Source organism: Myiozetetes cayanensis, unplaced genomic scaffold (genome assembly GCF_022539395.1).
Source record: "Myiozetetes cayanensis isolate MyiCay16 unplaced genomic scaffold, myiCay2020 scf6-25, whole genome shotgun sequence".
Taxonomy (NCBI): Eukaryota; Metazoa; Chordata; class Aves; order Passeriformes; family Tyrannidae; genus Myiozetetes; species Myiozetetes cayanensis.
In genome coordinates, this window is record NW_026087853.1 from 14,443,736 (window position 1) to 14,461,976 (window position 18,241).

The window sequence follows — 18,241 nt, forward strand, 5'->3', positions numbered from 1 at the left end:
GGTGAGAGGTCAAACTGAGACATAATTGAGCCTGTGACTCCCAGGAAGAAGGTTACGTGTACTCTGTCTCAGTGACGTGCTCTTTGTGCTTGGCACTGAGTCCCCCAATTGCCCAGCCTACTGATGCATCTCTCTGCTGCCAAAAATAGAGTGCAGAGCAGAGGCAATGGGCTTAACACTGAGAAGTTCCACTTCAAAAAGCAATTTGACATACCTTCTTGGGTAATTCCTTCTTTCTTCCCCCCTTCTCAGTCTTCTAAAGGTATCTCAGTAGACCTCCTAATGGTTCCCTCCATGTTCCAGTGTGGAGACCCCAGGGAGTCTCAGCACACCTAACTCAGATTCAGTGCCCGTTCCATGGTCCCTTTCTGGGTTTGCCACGGTTGGCTACAAAGGCTGTAGCTGAAATTATAAACTTGGGAAAAAATGGCAACTATTGTACACAAATTCCCAAGTTTTACTAAAAAAAAAATCATGTTTGCTATTTACATTTGCCAGTTAGGAGTTGGCTGGAGCCACTTTCAATTGTAAAAACTAAATCCATATACCATGGAGCAGAGCTAGTTTTCTGAGATATGTAGTTCTTAAGGATAGTCTCATAGAAAATCTGTGACTAAAAGATCAACACTAAGTCTCCTTTGCAGGGCTACTGATTTCCTAATATATTGGATTTAGCATTCTGTATTTTATTAACCATTATATGGAAAACTATAAAATACAGTACTGTATTTGGTGCCTTCTGTTCTTCTAGCACTGAGGCAATTTGTGAGAGATTGCACTTCAGATAAATAATTCAGCTGTTACATACTGTCATATTTAATTCAGTTAACAACACTTAATTTCTGAATGTCAAGTGAGTTCTGACAAATTGTTATTCTTCATTTTCTTGATTTGTTCTACAACCTCTCCTGCTGGCACTTCAATTTAGACATCTCCTCCCAAGTAGGATTTTTTTTTTTGCTTGTTTGTTTTTACTTCTTTCTTTTTCTTTTTTTTTAGTTTCACTATGAAAATCTCTTGAAGTTTCTCTAGCAAATGCAGATAAAGAACAATCACTTAACCTTCTACAGTGATTTTATCTTTTTAAGCACTATTTTTATACCTTGTTCATCTGTTGGCTTTGCAGACTGCTTGGCAGTTTTCCTGCTTTTGGTGTGTCTGAAAAAGAATTTATTATTAGCTTTTATGCTTCTTATGATTTGTTTCTCAAACTTTCTTGGCCTGAATTTCTGTTTTTCACATTTAACCTGTCGGAGTTTTTGTTCCTTTCTGTTTTCTTTATCTGGCACAACTTCAGCTTCTTGAGTTTTGCTCTGAAACAGTGGACAAAATGGGGACTGATTGATTTATCAGGCTCTGGCTTTGGGCTCTGTTAACACTACAAGTGCCTCTGGTGGAAGAAGGGTTCAGTTCCACTGACTTTTCACATGGCTGCTTGAGGTTCTGGTACCCCATGAGCAGCCGAATGGAGGGAACCCTGGGAACAGCCAGGCTCTGCAGGAGGAACTCCTGGTACTGCTCAACTCCTGCTGTGGCAACCAGTGCAGCTCAGAGCACAGGCCAGCAGATTTAAAGGGGAAAAAAAAAAAAAAAAAGAACCACTTTGTGTTGTAAACTGCATCCTTTTGCAAGACTTTGTAAGCACTGCAGCACACACAGCAGACTCAGCAAACAGGAGTACATCCCTCTCGTTGGAATTGCTACCTTTAGCACTCTAAATCACTGCCTTACAGCAGCCCTTGTTGCTGCAGAGTGAATAATGAGTCTGAAAACAGACTACACACATCATGTTTATCACCCAGTTTCACAGCCAATGTCTTTCCAAACAGCGTGGTTAGAGTACAGAAGTAAACAGGTAGTTTGTGAGCTGGTGCAACACCTGCGTGGGAATAAGTAAATTAAACATAGTAGTCTTTAAATGGAAGAAAAGTTATAAATGTCTCCTGAGGTTAAAAAAGCAGTTGAGTAAGTACAAAACAGTCAAAATTATCCCTTTCCTCGTAGGGAAACTTTTTGTTACTCCTCTATTTGTCTAAAACATAACCCTGGAAATCTTTAGATAAGGAAGAGACTAAAAAATGCGAACATCTTCGCCAAGTGTCTTATTGGAAAAAGAGACCACAAGTCTTGGCTTATGTGTGCACCTATAAGAGTGAAACATGTTTAGAAAGGGAATGGTTTTCACCACTTAAAAAGGGAGAAGCTCTGGAACAGAGGGCTGATGTCAATTTTTTTCTACTCTGGATTCATCAGCAGGGTTCTGGCAGGTGCCCTTACAAAAATAGTGCACATACTTGTGAACATTCAAACATCCCCGTTGAGAGATGGCATTTCCACAGCTTGTTTGGGTTTGTTCAGAACCTGAAGTGTTTTAATGGAAAACACAGAATATGCTTGATGCTACAGAGGGTGATGTTTTGCTCTGGATAAAAACAGAGTGAATACCCAAAGCAGACTAAAAAGGAGAAAGGATGCTCAACTAAACATGGGAAAAAACCAAACAACCAAACCAAAACTAACCCAAAATGCAAAACCTATCCAAAAGATAAATTCTGTGCGATGGAGCTAAAGTAGCTGGGAGATGCAGAAGCACAGGTGAAGCTGGTGTTTTACTGGCATTCATGCCCCAGCAGACAGGGAACACTGCCCGGTTAACCAGGAAAGGTGAACCATTGTCTCCAAGCTGCTGCTCCAAGGTGCCGCCTGATGCTGCTGTGCCAGATGTACCCAAAGTGCACAGTGCTGTGCTTGGGTTGGTAAAGGGCTTGGGAAACTTCAAAAGACACTGAAGTCTCAAGGCATTTAAGCATCAAATAAATCAGTCCTGAATATTTCTAAGGGAGGTTTTAGTACATACTTCTAACTGTCTGGTCGTAATTGGAGACCAGTGGTTTATGTATCCCAGGCACTCGCAAAGACTGAATGTTGGCTTGCTCCAACAGTGAAACAGACTTTAGTCTTGGTCCAGGAGTATTAAGAGGTTTAGGTCTTTATTTATGGAAGGTCATTATTAGCTGAAACTGGCCATAAAGAATTTATGCTTGCTATTAAAAGGGGCTGGTAAACATTTTGTCACAAGATTAAAGATCATTGTTTTCAACCACATTGTCTAGACCGTTTGACAAAAATGCAGAGGAGAAAAGGCCACAGCCCTGTTTATGTACATGTCAATCTTATAAAATAAACAAAGCCAACCTAAAATATGTCTAGTTTCAGGCAAAATGTGAACTGCAATAACCAGAGCTATGCTCAAGGATGACATTCAACAGTAAAACAAGTAAAAATATGAACAGTGGCCAGGGCACCATGTTCTCAGATAGAGGAACCAAGGGGGAGATATAAGTTCTCAAGTATGGCTTTTGTGTGTAGGTACAGGATGATGTTCCATATACCCTTAACAGGAAAATAGTTTTAAAAGCATATATATTGGTCACATAAGGATTGAAAACTCAAGAAGAAAGTTACAGGCTGTTGCAAATTACTAATAATAGGAAGGGACCCGCTGAGAGTTGTCACATGCACCAAAAATGCTGAGAAAGACTCTGTATTTTTCCTGAGAAAGTTATAAAAAGCTTCTAGTTTACTTGCTTATCGTACTTTTATTGGGTTAAAAAAACATTAGACAATGCTGAAGCATTCTTTCAATTATATTGCTCTATTTTTTTTTGCCTGAGGCATCTTCCTGGACTGTCCTAGAAAGCGCTACAGTTAAACCGGTGATCGTGAACATCAAACCTGGTCTCACTAAAGGTAATATACCCGAAATAGTTTTGTCTTACAGCAGATGCAGTTCACTGGGCATAGTTTTAACTGTTTGGATTTTGGTATGCACCTGCTAGATCCTACTGTTCCTCATCTAATGAAACGATTAACATGTTTTCAAAGCAATAAAGTGAAGTCAGATCCTAGTCCATGTTTAGCATTGTTACGTTTCAGAAAGGATCCAGTGGTGCCTGGGTTTTCCACTTATAACTTTTGTCCTAAAAGAATTTGTGCTGTTAACTGGTATCAGAGTGACCACAGACCTGTAAAGAGATTAACAGGTATAAGATTGTTAGGGTTTAACCCCAGCTGAAACCAGGACAAAGATGTAGAGTTAGATAAAGTAGAATAAAGGCTTGAAGTGTTGTGGTTGGGCACTGTGATTCCACCTGCTACAACATTGCAGTGGTGCTCAGCTTGCTGTTCTTTGGGAGCAGTGCAATCAGTGGTATCATCATCCCAAAGGAACATTGCCTCAGACACACAGGTGACGCCCTGCACAGGAGGGAAGGAAGGGATGTCTTTTTTTCCATGGGTATCTCACATGGGTGGTAACTGTACTCTATTGAGGCAACTGAGCCCCAAGAGACAGCAGCACAACAGGAACTGTTACTCTTTCTTCTTCCTAAAAACATTGTGAGTTGCAGATCAACACACCACAGCATCTCAGGGACTGCACATTTCCAGTACATTTTAATTAGCAGTAGTGAAGTTTTTACAATTACATACTATATTAATTTTCACTTTAATTCTTGCTTGTGTTATGTTTGGCTAGGAAAGGAAAATATGTGTAGGACTGTGCCTTTGAGCTTCTGGCCTGGGCCATCTGGAACGGGTTATTGCATCATTCTGTTATGAGATAACAATTACAATTCGTACACTGGATGATGCAGACCTGAACTGATAATCTAAGATAGCCTGTCTTTGAAAAATTATAGGGAACCCTCCCCAAACACCGGGAGTTCGCAACTGAGGTTCTTCCCTGGGAGATTAAAGAAGTGAGTCTTTGTCAGGCAGAATGAGGGTTTGAGGCCAGGTTTCCCATAGGCTTGGTGCTATTCATGTGGCAGTAGGGTGAGATGTGTGGGTTTCGAACCTCTGCCTGTCATATCAACATGTGATGATATAAGAAGCTTGCTTATTTGGCAGTCTCCAAGAACACTTAGATCAATCTCTCAGTCAGGCAAAAGCCCAACTTGTGAATCTCCTGCATCTTAGACGCTATCAAAATGCAATTGTTCCTGCAAGTGCCCAGAAGTTGAGTGTTTTACCATTTTTGCTTGTAAAAACATTTGGTTCCATAAGATTTGGTAGGAGCAAAATGAATGTTTTTAGCATCTAAATCTTGGACATGCAGAGTCTTAAAGTGTCAGTTATTGGCAAATTCCTTTAATGAATTTAGGTCTGTGTGTCTGGATAAGAAATGTCTGTGACGTGGCACTTTGGATGATTTTGGGCTCACAGAGCTACCACCATACAGATTTGTGGGGTTTGACTCTTCCCATAGTTTAACTCTTCCTATGGTTTGACAGTGTTCTTGAGAACATTCAGAGAGGGTGAACTTTGAAAAATGACAAGAACATCCAAGAAGGGTGTTTGATAGGTGTAGTTCTGGAGAAATGTAAGAACAATATCAGAATATTGAAAGGAGATGAAGTGTTGTAAAAGTTGGAAGGTGATGACTTGTTTTGGTGAGGCAGATTTTCTGTTAAGTAGTGCTGATTGTAATTAACTCTTTAGGTTCCCTGACTTATTTACAGCTTTTGTTTTAGCTTTCAGAATCCATCAGATTATGTTTTCTGGTGCTGAGGGTTCCTGTTCATCTGGTGCTTTGTATTATCTGCAGGAGCATAGCTCAATTCATACATTCAGTCATCACATCCAAGGAGGGTGCTGTTAAAGCTATACAACACAGTTTATGTGCCCCTTGTGATTATATATTACACAATTTTCAAAATTCAAATCTTAAAAATAATTGGAGATATAGTTTCAGCCCTAAGCATGCACAAAGCAAACTTTTAAGAACATAGTTATGTAACAGAACCCCATTTTATACTGGGGACAGTTCTGCACCTCTTCATGAAGAGAAAGAAAATGTCAAACTAATCTAAATAAAGTAATGGATTTTATAATGAGGGATAGTTGAGAACATTAAAGTGAGAGCATCACTACACCTGAAGTTGAGCTACCATCTTAAGCATAAATTGTGAAGGTGTCAGCACATTCAATTGTCCATTTTTATAGGATGAACAAAAGGAGGTTTATGTGCCACAGATTGTTCCTTTATGCAACTCGATAGCAAAGGGAGTCAGAAGGCTGTGGCTGCATCTCATTGTTTTGTGTCTGATGGTAGTTACAGAAAGGTACTGCAGAAACTCCACTTAGCCATAACTTTTATTTTGGAAAAAAAACAGTCACCATGCTGTAAACCAGCCCAAGTTGTGGTTTGGTACACTTTTTATACTCTGGTTTTTATCCACTCCAGCTGTCAGATGGAGACAGGAAAAATCAAAACATTTGTACAGTATTTCTTCTTAAGGGAGCCCCTTAGGTGGTCAGATCTGGATTCACCTCCTGTCTCTAGGGCTGGATGACCTCTGCCAGTTGGCTGATGAATCAGAACTCTAAGGCAACTATTTGTGAGCGGACTGGTGCTGCACTCATACAGTGATTCTGGCATGTGTACAATGATTTTACCATGTGATGGTAGAAAAATTCAGTGGATTAGCAAGTGGAGTATCATGATATAAAGCTTTTCATCCACATGGCTGGATGCTCAGAGCATCTGCTTTGCTGTAAAGCTGTTTTTCATGATTTCATTACATCTTCACACACTTAGAATATTAAGCACTGCTACTTTCAGACCTCTTAGCTCTCCAGATTACTGAGTGTTTTGAGAAACACTGGTCTTGTGGGGCAATGAGAATACTTACTGTCAACATTTTGTCTCAGTGAAAATTTGCCGTCTTTTCTTTCTATCCTCCCTTGCCTGCTTTCTGACCCAGCTTTCTAACCCAGCTTTCTGACCCAGCTGTGCCCAGCAGCTTCTTCAGAAGTCCCTCGTGTGAGTTTTTGTGAAGCTTTTGGGAAGTTTATTTAAAATAAGTAAATTCATTCTTGTTTATCTGCCAATGCCTTATCACTGAATAATTCTAAGTAAGAGTTTTAATTTTCAATGCAATGCAAGTGATGCAAGCAAGTCACGGAGAGAGAAACTGTCAGAAATGGCACCGAGCCTCTGGTGCTGTCATTTTTGGAAGGTAATTTGTACAATTACAGCCATTTAACAAGGTACAGAGTTCTTGGACTTCCCATTGGCTCCAATACAACTTGTGGGAGCTCAGCAACCCTGAAGCAGCTCAGTAACCCTGAAGCAGCTCAATTTTTATATCTCAAGCTGGGTGTCCATGCTTGGAGCCTAGTTTTATTAATATCAACTGTATCAACTATACTTCTCTGTTTCTCACTCTGTTACAGAGAGATGTATGATAATATTTCCAGGTTTTCTCAAATGGCAGACTCAACAGAAATTCAAAGTAGTTGTTTAATGTCCATGTCTGTATTTAATTTCAGTGTTCATCTTTGGATCTAGCATAATCTTTGCAGCATCTGATTGCTTACCTCTCGCATCCCATAAATGTTCTGCTTGACCTACTAAAGCTCTGCCTGTGGCAAAGTTGCAAAACACCTGAAAAAGTACTTTATTTCCTTCCTCTTCAATCATAACTGGAGATCTGCAAGTTATGCTTTTCCTGAGAAATATTTCATATCATAAACTGTTCCCTTAAGCATGGGGTCAGTTTAAAAAGGGCCAGTGTTTGCAGGAGAGCCATTTGTTTTCCTTTGAACATTTAATTTGTTTATTCCTGTTTTCAAATAATCCCCAAGCAATATAGTTCCTGTAGCTGCGATCATCATGAATTCGAGTTATTCACCTCCCAGAGGGTCAGACCTTTCATCAGTATGCCATTGGCACAGAGCAGCGAGTGTTGCATATTCATTGTCCAGGACACCGGCTAGAGGGCCTCCAAAAAGCCTGACTTTTTTTTTTGTTCTCAGAGCAAGGAAAACAATCCCTTCCCTTCTCCAGTCCCTTGATAAGGGTTTCTGTCCAATAACGGTGCTCTCTGCTCTGAGGCACATTTAACTGTGAAGTTTGCAGCGGGAGAGGCTTTCCTTCAAGCTGTTAGTGTTTTATCCTGGCAGGCTCCTCGAGGTTGTTGTGAGGAGTCTAGCCAGTTGGTGAGCTTTGTAATCTAAACCAGCTGTCCCAAGCTGAGGCCCCCATTTGCATTGTTTAACATACTTAGAAAATGAAGTGTTCATTTTTAACATTCCTCCTCCAATTGGTTTAATGCTGAATTACAGAAGAGAACTAAGCAAAACCAGGTGCTTTCTCTGTATTCTCTCCAGTGTCTGAGGAGGTACAGACGGCTCCCGATCCTCTCCATTACTTGCCATTTCATTCTTTGGACTATAAATGACAGAGGAACTGAAGTGCTAGCGGAGGGTAATGTTTGGAAAAACTTTCTAGTTATTCATCAGCACAGACTCTGTTTTTTTTCCACCTTTCCCCGACGGTTTTGGACATGCAAGGATTAAGAAGGTAAGTGGTATGCATGAAACTTCTTTACTTACTGACGGGAAACCTACTTGTGGAAAATAGCTGTGGCAGGGATTCGCTATGCCAATCCACTTGCTAAAGCCATTTGCAGGGAGACGGGATCTCAGTGGTCAGAGGTGGGGAAAGATGATCTGCCTGTTACTAAAGCTGTGCTGTCTCTGATGAGTTCCTTCTTAATCTGTGCTTACACTCTGCGCATCCGTGGGAGTGCTGAACTGCGACAGCAAATGATCCCACTGGCTACTGTGATTGATTGGAGCTAATTAGTTTCTATTACAGAAGTTTAAAATGGTTTAAAATATTTTGCCTGCTGGGCAAGCTACTGTGACCAGCTGCATGTAGTGTTGAGAGGTCGTGCTGCATGTCTGCTAATAATTCTTGAGGGGATTTGAGATCTAAAGTAATAAGCAAACTGAGATGATGGTTGCAGACAGAATAAGAGGCAGTAAGGTCATCCCCCCCAGACCAAGAGGAAAGTATGTACCGCCTTGTAATAACAGAAACTAACGGCTGTCTAAAAACATTTGAGTTTTGTCTGCCCAGTTTTATAGGGAATTTTGTTAGTTTGCACTGTCCTGCAGCAACGTGCAGCATAGCTCAGTTGCTAGGTGTGTCAGCCTTCAGCTGCAACCTGTTGTATTCCCTCCCAGTGCTGTTCTTGCTATATGCAAAGTGAGTATGCATTCCTTGTAGCACTGCACACTTTAAGATCTCTTCAAAAAGATTTGAGGAATCAATAAATTAAGTGCAAGCCTAAATGAATGACATTGTAGCTTGAATTGCTTTGCATCGGACTCTAAGGGAAACTCCGCAGAATTTGCCTTTCCTTGTCACTCAAAGCTGCCAACAAGCACAATTTGTCTTCACAGCACTATGAAAAACCATTTTAAGGTTTATGTTTACTTTTCAGAGCTTGTCCCTGTCTTCTCATTTAAAACAAATTTGTTCTAATGTGTCAGTCACTGTTTGTGTGTGGTTTTGTCTGATGCATTTGTAAGTCTTGCTCAACAGCTCAGTTTGCGCTGGAAATCAGAGACAGCTCTAAGAGAGAAAGTTGGCAGCTTGCTTAGGTAGTAGAACTAAAGCCACCTAAAATATCCCCTGCTTCCTGTACTGGTTCTGTGGGAATATATTGTATACAATTGCCATTCAGAACTACAATCCAAGATAAGCAAGGTGTGGGTCTAATATTATTGAGAAGTTTTATATAAGGCGGCAGGAAAACACTGAAATCCGTAGTACTTAGAAAAAAATAACTTCTGACTGTCACTTCATGTTTTTCTGTCTGTTAATAAATACTTGGAGGTGGAAGGTTACTTGACCAGAATTTTTATGCTCCAGGTAAGGAACTCCAGGTAAGGAGCTCCAAAAATAACTGTAGAGCTCTGTTAACGAGGGATCCTCTTTTAGTTGTGGTGGAGAGACCTGGAAGGTCCCACTAGATGTGAAGATGATATAGCTGGGGAAGGGTCCTTTGAAGAGAACAGCTTCTAGTAGCTTGTGACCTGGCACAGAGAGTCTACTTCCAGAGCAATGTATTCTCAAGACGGAGTAAAGGGACAGGATCTGGCCCCACAAAAATGGATTAATCTCAGCTACAGTCTCCTGGGGACGAAATGCGGTTTAGCAGTTACAGCAACTGGCTTGGATTCAGGACCTCCTGCATGACATGTCTGCAGCCCTGCCAACGCACCGCGCTGGGAGCTTAGGCAGGGCCTGTGCACTGGTTTACCCATCTGTGAAATGTGCACAATGCACAAGAAAATCTTCCATGTTCCCAAAAGAAAGGTGTCCGAGAGGGGCAAAAATGCTTTATTCAATATTGCACACTTCGTTCATTTAACAGCTGCTGCATGGGGTGTCATAACAATTAGATTAGTCCATAGACATATACAGTCAGATTCCAATCCCAGTTGCATGAAACTGTAGTAAAATTAGTTACTCTGAGATCTGAATCTGGCCCACAGTTGTATTACTCCTTCTCCAGAGGCCAAATTCATGTTAGCAAACTATGGAATACACTGAAGTGTCATTAGAAATGAATTTTTCTCCATGTGTGTTTAATTCTATGTAATAAACCTGGATATCAGACAGGTTTTCAGCCTATTTTCTATGCACATTACAGGATACTGACTGCTTTCACACTGGCTGTCTGCCTTTCAAGCCCTGGAAAAGCACAGGTGAGAGGTGCATGCAGAGATGCATGTACTGTTTTGTACTGAAGCACTATATGGCATGAAACTTCACTGGCCAGCAGGTGGATAGGAAGCTCTGTGGTCTGGGGTTTACATGAAAAGGAAGCTGTGTGGTGTAAGGGTTTAGAGGGGAGAACTTGGAGCCAGCAGGTTTCTGGAGTTGAATATGGATTGAGCTTATTGACTCATCCTTACCAGCTCAGAAAAATATCCCTGTAGAAACCTGGACCTCACTGAAAACCTGATTCTGCCTCTAGACTGAACACTTCAGGAGATAAGAAAAGCCATCCCACAAGAGCAGGGACCACTCAGTTCTGTTGTGGGAAACATCCACACTTGGAAAATTCATTCATATAAATAGACATTTTCTGTGTATAGTGGGATCTTATCTTAAGACTGTTTAATTTTAGACTATGGTCCTGATTGACTGTATCCTAGTTTTTGTTTTCACTTATGCTTTAAACCATTTCTGTTCAAGAGGTGGGACTTTTGAGGGTGGATGGAAGTAAAGCAGTCCAGTTCTTGAAATAGCAGAAGCATTAGTTCTTTGTGGGCTTGGGCTCCATGTGGACTTTAAATTAGGAAAAACAGTTCCCAAAGGCATGTTAAGTTTGGATTTCTAGTTGATAATCCAGATATACTCAGTGTCCAGAGCTGTGTTTCTAAATACATTTGCCAAAAGTCTCTGAAATGTAGTTGTTTTTGTTCTATTACATTGAAAATTTCCTGCACATGGCATGCTTATTGATATTTTTGTGAACATTGGATCTGTATGGGAAATGCTTTTCATACCCCTGGGAATTTTTGAGATGTCTTTAAGGGTTTGGTTTTATAATTTAAAAAATATTGTTTCCACTGCAATTTTTATAAAAACATCTTGTAACGTAAATTGATTTTTGAAGTCTAAGCAAAAAGCAACTTGAAACTGAAATCCCAGCAATGCGTTCTTTCTGAAGATATTGAAACTGGTAATTTCAACAATATTGGAATCTTTTCTAGAATAAAGTTCTATAAATTTGTTGAAACCAGTTCTACAGTAGTTTCAGTGCTTCTGAATCACCATTTACTGTCCAAAAGAAAATAATTTTGTTAAAAACTGTCTCAACTTTTCCAGCTAACCTAGGTGTAGTGTATGTGCCACAGCATAAAAAGGAGAACAAAAGGTAGAGTAGGGACATTCTTTAAAACGTGAGGGTGATTATACATGCTCCCATCAGAATATCTTGGCTTTCCACAACATGATACCAAAACATCTTGGAATGCCAAAATAAATGGAGGCAGAATTCCTCCATACTTGTCTGACACTTCTAGCAGTGGCTTTGTGTATTCATAGATGCAAGTGGTGGGTGCAGTCCAAACAGTGTCGTGTGCTTCACTTCATGTCCCATCCCTAGCTCCTGTAATGATCCACTTCCACTGACTCATGCCTCTAACCCTTCGTCTCCCATCTAGAACTTAACTACTTTTCCATTCACAAACTGGGTATTTTACTCTTCCACTGATTTCTTCCATTAAGTCCAAAAATAAGTGTCTTTATCATTAAGAAACAAAAGAATCTTGAACACACTCCATCCCTCTGCCCTCTGGTTACTTCAGTGGTTCCTGTTTTTTGGATATCTCTTGCTTACATTCCTTAGTACAACCTATTTACTGGCAATGATCCTGTTCTTGTGTCAATTGCTTGACCTCTTGCTAAATATCTGGAGGCCCATTCAAGAACTAGGGAGAGCAGGGAATCATTTAAATGGGCTTTGAGACAGTCATCACCAGGACTCTCATTGGTTTAGAAATGCTGAGGGTCACAGAGGAGATACTGAAGACTCAAGGCTGCAGCCCTGATAAAGACCAGCACCAGAGAATAGGAAGGAACAAGGCTTTCACTAACCTTGCATACCTGGAACATGTGTCATCTAAAGATTTATCCTCTAAAAATTACAAGGTTTGGTGTAAAGGAAAAGCCTTATTTTTATCAAACTTGTTATTATTTTAACTGTGGTTCCAGATCAGTCAATGGCTAATGTACTGTGCACTGAATGGGCTGTCTAGGGAGATTTAGAGCCTGTTAGAGAGGTAGTAAGTACCTTTTAGCTGAAAAACTCCCTGTTCTGCCAGAAACAAGAGCCCAGACTAGAAGACTGTAACTTCTGTGTTAACAACTGATATGGTGCCTATAACACCTTGTACACTGGGGACTCCTGGGAAGAGGAACAGCCTGACACTGTCACCACCTGAGGGAACCCCCTCCTGAGCTAAGGGGCTGGCACACGTGCTGAGGCCTCAGGTTCATGCCTTGCTGACTGTTCTTTGGAGAAGCGACCTTTAATGTACTGTATAGTGCTGGAAAATTGTACTAATCATAGTAATCCGGATGAGCATTTGACTCTGCAACCCTCTCATTTTGTAGTCACTGAGTGTCCTTTTTTCTCTCATTTTAGCAACAATGCACTAATGGGTTTGACCTGGACCGTGCCTCTGGGCAATGCATAGGTAGGATTTTAATTAAATCAATACATTTCAATTTGGGTTCAGAAGTCCTGAATTGCTTGAGTTAAAATTGTGGTGCTCTTAGTATGTTTTGTTAAAAAGTTCTCGCTCTGTGTGTTTGTATAAATGTATACATTAAAAATATGTGTATATATAAATATGTGTGTCTTTACATAGCACAAGTATATACTGATCTTTGACCTTGTTGAGATACTAATAGGCTGTCGGTGCTACTCAAATAGCAATGATGCATTCCGATAGGAGCTCAGTCTAGTTGCCAAAGAACAAGGCTTGTTCACCCTCCTCTTTCTCTTTCAAACTCAGGACTTCCTGTCTTTGCTGGCAGTTTTCACCTGCAGGCTTGGATAAAGTTTTCCACTGCTCAGCATTGAAACTCCAAGTAAATTGAGTCGGGACAGCATAGGGAAACCAAACCCACACGTTGTCCAATAGCCTCTTTTTATCAGTGGCATTCAGTCTCCAGGGCAGCTTCTTCTACATGCACTAAAGTCACTCAAACACAAAGGGAAAATCCCCCAGCTTGCCCTGTCATAACCTATTGCATCAGTGCCCAGAGAACCAGGTGGATGCTTGGTTTGGCTAAAACAGTTGTATCTTTATAAATTTAATTCAGCAACAATCTCAATCAAAGCAAGAAAGAGGCCTGAACTGCATCCCCAGATCTGAACATCCCTAACTTCTTCTGTGGGAAAGAGCTTTACAGTTCCAAATCAGGATCCAAGTTTCACAGCTGGGCAAACCAAACCACCAGTGTTTGAAATCCTGATCTGCATGTTGTGGTTTGGACAGACCCTCTAGCAGGAACAGGCAGTAGCATGCTGCAGCCATGTGTAAATCAGCATTCAAACCAAACTTCTATGGAATAGCAAAGCAGGCTTTCTCCTCTCCCTCTATCCTCTATTAGTGAAGTAAAACAGGTAGATCACAGGATATATTGAATATATGGGATGTTCCCTATTTTAGTATAATGTAACTTCAAAGTGAGACTCCACAAGGAAGGATTAGCTTTTTTGATAGAGAATATAATTTTTTTTCACAAGGTTTTGAGAACAATATGTTAACTTTTTTTTTTATAGCTTCCATTAAAGAGCAATCACTCTTTTTAACTTTTGCAATTTACTTCCAGATATTGATGAATGTCGGACTATTCCTGAGGCCTGCAGAGGAGATATGGTGTGTGTCAACCAGAACGGTGGCTATTTATGCGTACCCCGAACAAACCCAGTGTATCGATCACCGTATCTGAATCCTTATTCAAATATTTATCCACCGCCCCCAGCACCAGGCCCTGTTCCTAACTACCCTACTGTTACGAGACCTCTGATGTGTCGATTTGGTTTCCAGTTGGATGAAAACAATCAGTGTGCTGGTAAGTAGTAGAAATCTTTATTCTATATATTTTTTTATATTAAAGCTTGTCTGACATTGCAGAAGCAATTGTCCTGCAGTTGTCCATTAGTTATTACAGCAGTCAAGCCCAGTATTTTGAAGTACAGCTAAATTTTTTTAAAGGATATGAGCTGTATGATTCATATTGTCATCATTCAATGTAAGCTAAAATATTATTTAGTCCAATTATTTAATCAGGAAAGCCATTTTCATGGGAGAAGTAACGTTTTTGTGAGATAAACAACCATCCAATGGCAGGTGATTTGTCAGTGCATCAAAAGCATGCCTTTTATGCTTCTCACAGAATATGCTGAGTTGAAAGGGACCCACAAGGATCATTAAATTCAGCTCATAGCTCTGCACAGGACCATCCCCAAAAGCCACACCATATGCCTGAGAGTATCATCCAAACGCTTCTTGAACTCTGTCAGGCTTGGTGCTGTGACCACTTTCCTGGGGAGCCTGTTCCAGTGCCCAGCCACCCTCTGGGTGAAGAATCTCTTTCTAATATCCAACCTAAACCTCCCCTGACACAGCTTTGGTCCATTCCCTTGGGTTCTGTCACAGGTCACCATAGAGAAGAGATCAGTGCCTGCTCCCCCTCTTCCCCTCGTAAGGAAGTTGTAACTGCGATGATGTCTCCCCTCAGCCTCCTCTTCTCCAGGCTGAACAGACCAAGTGTCCTCAGTTGTTCCTCACACGGCTTCTCCTCAAGGCCCTTCACCATCTTCATTGCCCTCCTTTGGACACTCTCCAAGAGCTTAATACCTTTCTTATAATGTGGCACCCAAACCTGCACACAATATTCAAGATGAGGCCACACCAGTGCAGAGCAGAGTGGGACAGTCCCCTCCCTTGATCAGCTGTTGATGCTTTGCCTGATGCCCCCCAGGACATGTTTGGCCCTCCTGTCTTTTAGGGCACTGCTGACCCATGTTCAACTTGCCATAGACCAGGACCCCCAGGTCCCTTTCCATGGCACTGCTTTCCAGCATCTCGTTCCCCAGTCTGTACAAACATCCAGGGTTGCCCCATCCCAGTGCAGAATCCGGCAGTTCCCCTTGTTGAACTTCAAATGTTTGGTGATTGCCCAGTCCTCTAATTTGTTGAAGTCTCTCTCCAGGGCCTCCCTGCCTTTGAGGAAGTCAACAGGTTCTTCAAGCTTTGAGTCATCTGCAAACTTGCTGAGTATCCCTTCCAGTCCTGCATTCAAGTCATTTATTAAAATGTTGAAGAGTACAGGGCCTAAGATGGAGCCCTGGGGAACCCCACTATGACAGATCACCAGTCTGGTGTTACCCCATTCACTGTTACCCTCTGTGTTCCACCCATGAGCCAATTGCTCACACACCCCATGATGTGTTTATCCAACTGTGTGCTGGACACTTGTCCAGAAGGATCCTGTGAGAGACAGTATCAAAAGCTTTACTGAAATCCAAAAAGTTTACATCAACTGCCTTCCCTTGATCAGCTAGGTGGGTTATCTTGTCACAGAAGGAAATCAGTTTTGATAAGCAGAACTTTCCCCTCATGAAGCCCTGCTGGCTGTAACCAGTGACTGCATTGCCTTTCAGGTGTTTTTCAATACCTCCCAGAATAGTCTTCTCCATAACTTTACCAGGCACTGAAGAGAGACTGGCAGGCCTGTAGTTTCCTGGGTCCAACCTTCTTGCCCTTCTTGAATATTGGGACATTTGCCAGCTTCCAGTCAGCTGGGACCTCTCTGAATTCCCAAGACCACCCAAAAATTGAGAGAGGGTTTGTGATGACATCAGCCAGCTCTTTGAGGATTCTTGGATGAATCCTGTTAGGCCCCATAGATTTGTAGGGATTCAGTTTGAGCAGCAGATCCTGCACAATTTCAGGGTCAACTGGAAGTTGATCATTCTCGCAGTCTGTCAGTGAGAGAAGATGGCTCTCCATTTGAAGTGTTAGGTGGGGCCTGAGGAAACCAAACCTTGATTCAGCTCTTGATGTGAGCTGGTCTTTGACAAGAAAAAAGGCCCAAACTACAGAAGCCGTGAGCTTTCAAGAAAGGATTTTTCCTGTCTTTAGACTAAGGAACTGCATTTAATTCAGAACTGCTGCAGAAAAACACAAGAGCTAAAACTGACTTGTCTTTTGGGCTTATTCTGCCCTATTGTCTGAATTTTCTGGCAGGACTTGGTTGCAGATTATATACTTTCTTTGTTTCTCTAATGAGGAGGCCACAAGAGCTTCACAGGAGCTTTGAGAACCTAGATATAAATTCAGCTGCTTTGGGACACATTTTTTTGTATTTGAATTATTGTCCTCATTATGTTCCAAGGTGGGAAAACCATATTTTCTAACCAGTGCTCATGGTAATACTGGCTGAAAAATTAAAAAATAAAAAACAGAAACAAAACAAACAAACAACAAAAACCAAAGAAACCCTGGGTTTTTTAATGAGGAATTTTTAAATCATGGAATAACTGAGGAGTTTGCTGTAAAAATAAGCATTTTTACTATCTGGTCCTTTGAAAATTGCCTCTAATCCTTTTCATCTTAGCAAATTGATCAACCTCACTTACTTTATCTACTGATTTGTAGATTTCCAGAAATGTTTTCAAAGTGTTTTGCTCATTTTACTATAGATGAATCAGAAAATGGGGCTGCTAGTAGAAAAGAAATGCTGAAATGAAAGTGGAAATAAAAGCCCTGAATTACAGTATGTCTGGCCTGCTCCATGCAAACCATACTAATCAAGACAGGTGGATTTAGAACATTTTTCAGTGAACATCCCAGCCTGAAAAGGGCACATATGTTCCTATCCATGCTGGCAGAAATGGGAGGACTAATACGTTCTTCAGTCAGGGCTGTTCACTTCTATCTCTTTAATTTTCAAATATTTGGGATTTAATTGTAAGAAATGTTCGGTGATGAGAGACGTTAATGAGACTGGATGGGAAAGGACAGGCTGCCGTTTGAGTACCACAGCAAGCTGGGAGAAGTGTTTGAAAGTCTACATCGGTTTTGAATTTCGGCAGATGATGTACCATGTTTGTGTTAAAGGAAGAAAAACAAAGCTTAAAGAAAACAAAACCTGTCAAGGGTCTCTTCTGGGGTTAGATTTCATTTTTCATTTAGTGAAATTCTCTGGAGACATTCACTGTCTTGATGCAGTATTTATTTTTGTATCTGTGTGCCTTTTGTATCTGTGTGCCCTGGGATAGAAAGTGTGGTCGCCAAAGGAAGTGATTCAAGTCCATGTCTCACTGTGGTGGTGTAGAAAGGCCTTATCCCCTGTTTCTGGGACTCCTGGTGCAGTTAACAGGGTCATGTGCATTATCATGCTTGAAGGCCTTGGAGAGAAGACACCAGGGAACCTTGACAGGGTCCTCAGGAGCAACCAGAATTTTACCCAGGTCATTCAAGAAAGTCTGAACCAGGGGAATCATGGCTCCATTCTATTATAAGCTCATTACAAGCATTGCTCATGTTAATGGTATTTCAGCTGCTCTGTGCTTACCTGCTTGTCAGCATTCAGCATGCTCTGGGGACACACAGCACTTCAATGGCTAATTTTGTGGTGGAATGGTTGAAAAGAGAGAACTATAAGTTATTTCGCCCAGTATCTGATCCACTATGTAACTTACAGGTTTGTTATGTTGGTGTTCAGGCACTGCCTTCCAGCACCTTCTTTCCAAATAAAATTAGTTGTAGGTATAACCATTAGAGATTATAAGACTTTCTGCTGGTGACTGCAGGAGAACCAGAGTTATTCTCATGCCAGTGTTTCTGAGGA

The 18,241-nt window shown here is 41.1% G+C and overlaps 1 protein-coding gene across 2 annotated transcripts in view; it reads left to right on the plus strand.

Annotated features, from left to right (window-relative positions):
* Window positions 1-3,618: 3,618 nt before the first annotated feature.
* The window catches only part of FBLN5 (fibulin 5), a 58,359-nt gene continuing 43,736 nt past the window's right edge, over window positions 3,619-18,241 (plus strand). Inside the window, exons 1-5 of one of the 2 annotated variants that reach the window (XM_050337042.1) lie at window positions 3,619-3,750; window positions 8,176-8,368; window positions 10,512-10,566; window positions 13,017-13,068; window positions 14,213-14,455. In XM_050337042.1, the coding sequence (XP_050192999.1) occupies window positions 8,352-8,368; window positions 10,512-10,566; window positions 13,017-13,068; window positions 14,213-14,455 (367 nt within the window). In that variant the 5' untranslated portion in view covers window positions 3,619-3,750; window positions 8,176-8,351. Of the gene's footprint in view, window positions 3,751-7,921; window positions 8,369-10,511; window positions 10,567-13,016; window positions 13,069-14,212; window positions 14,456-18,241 lie in introns of those variants that run through there. The other variant, XM_050337040.1, reaches the window with a different exon arrangement.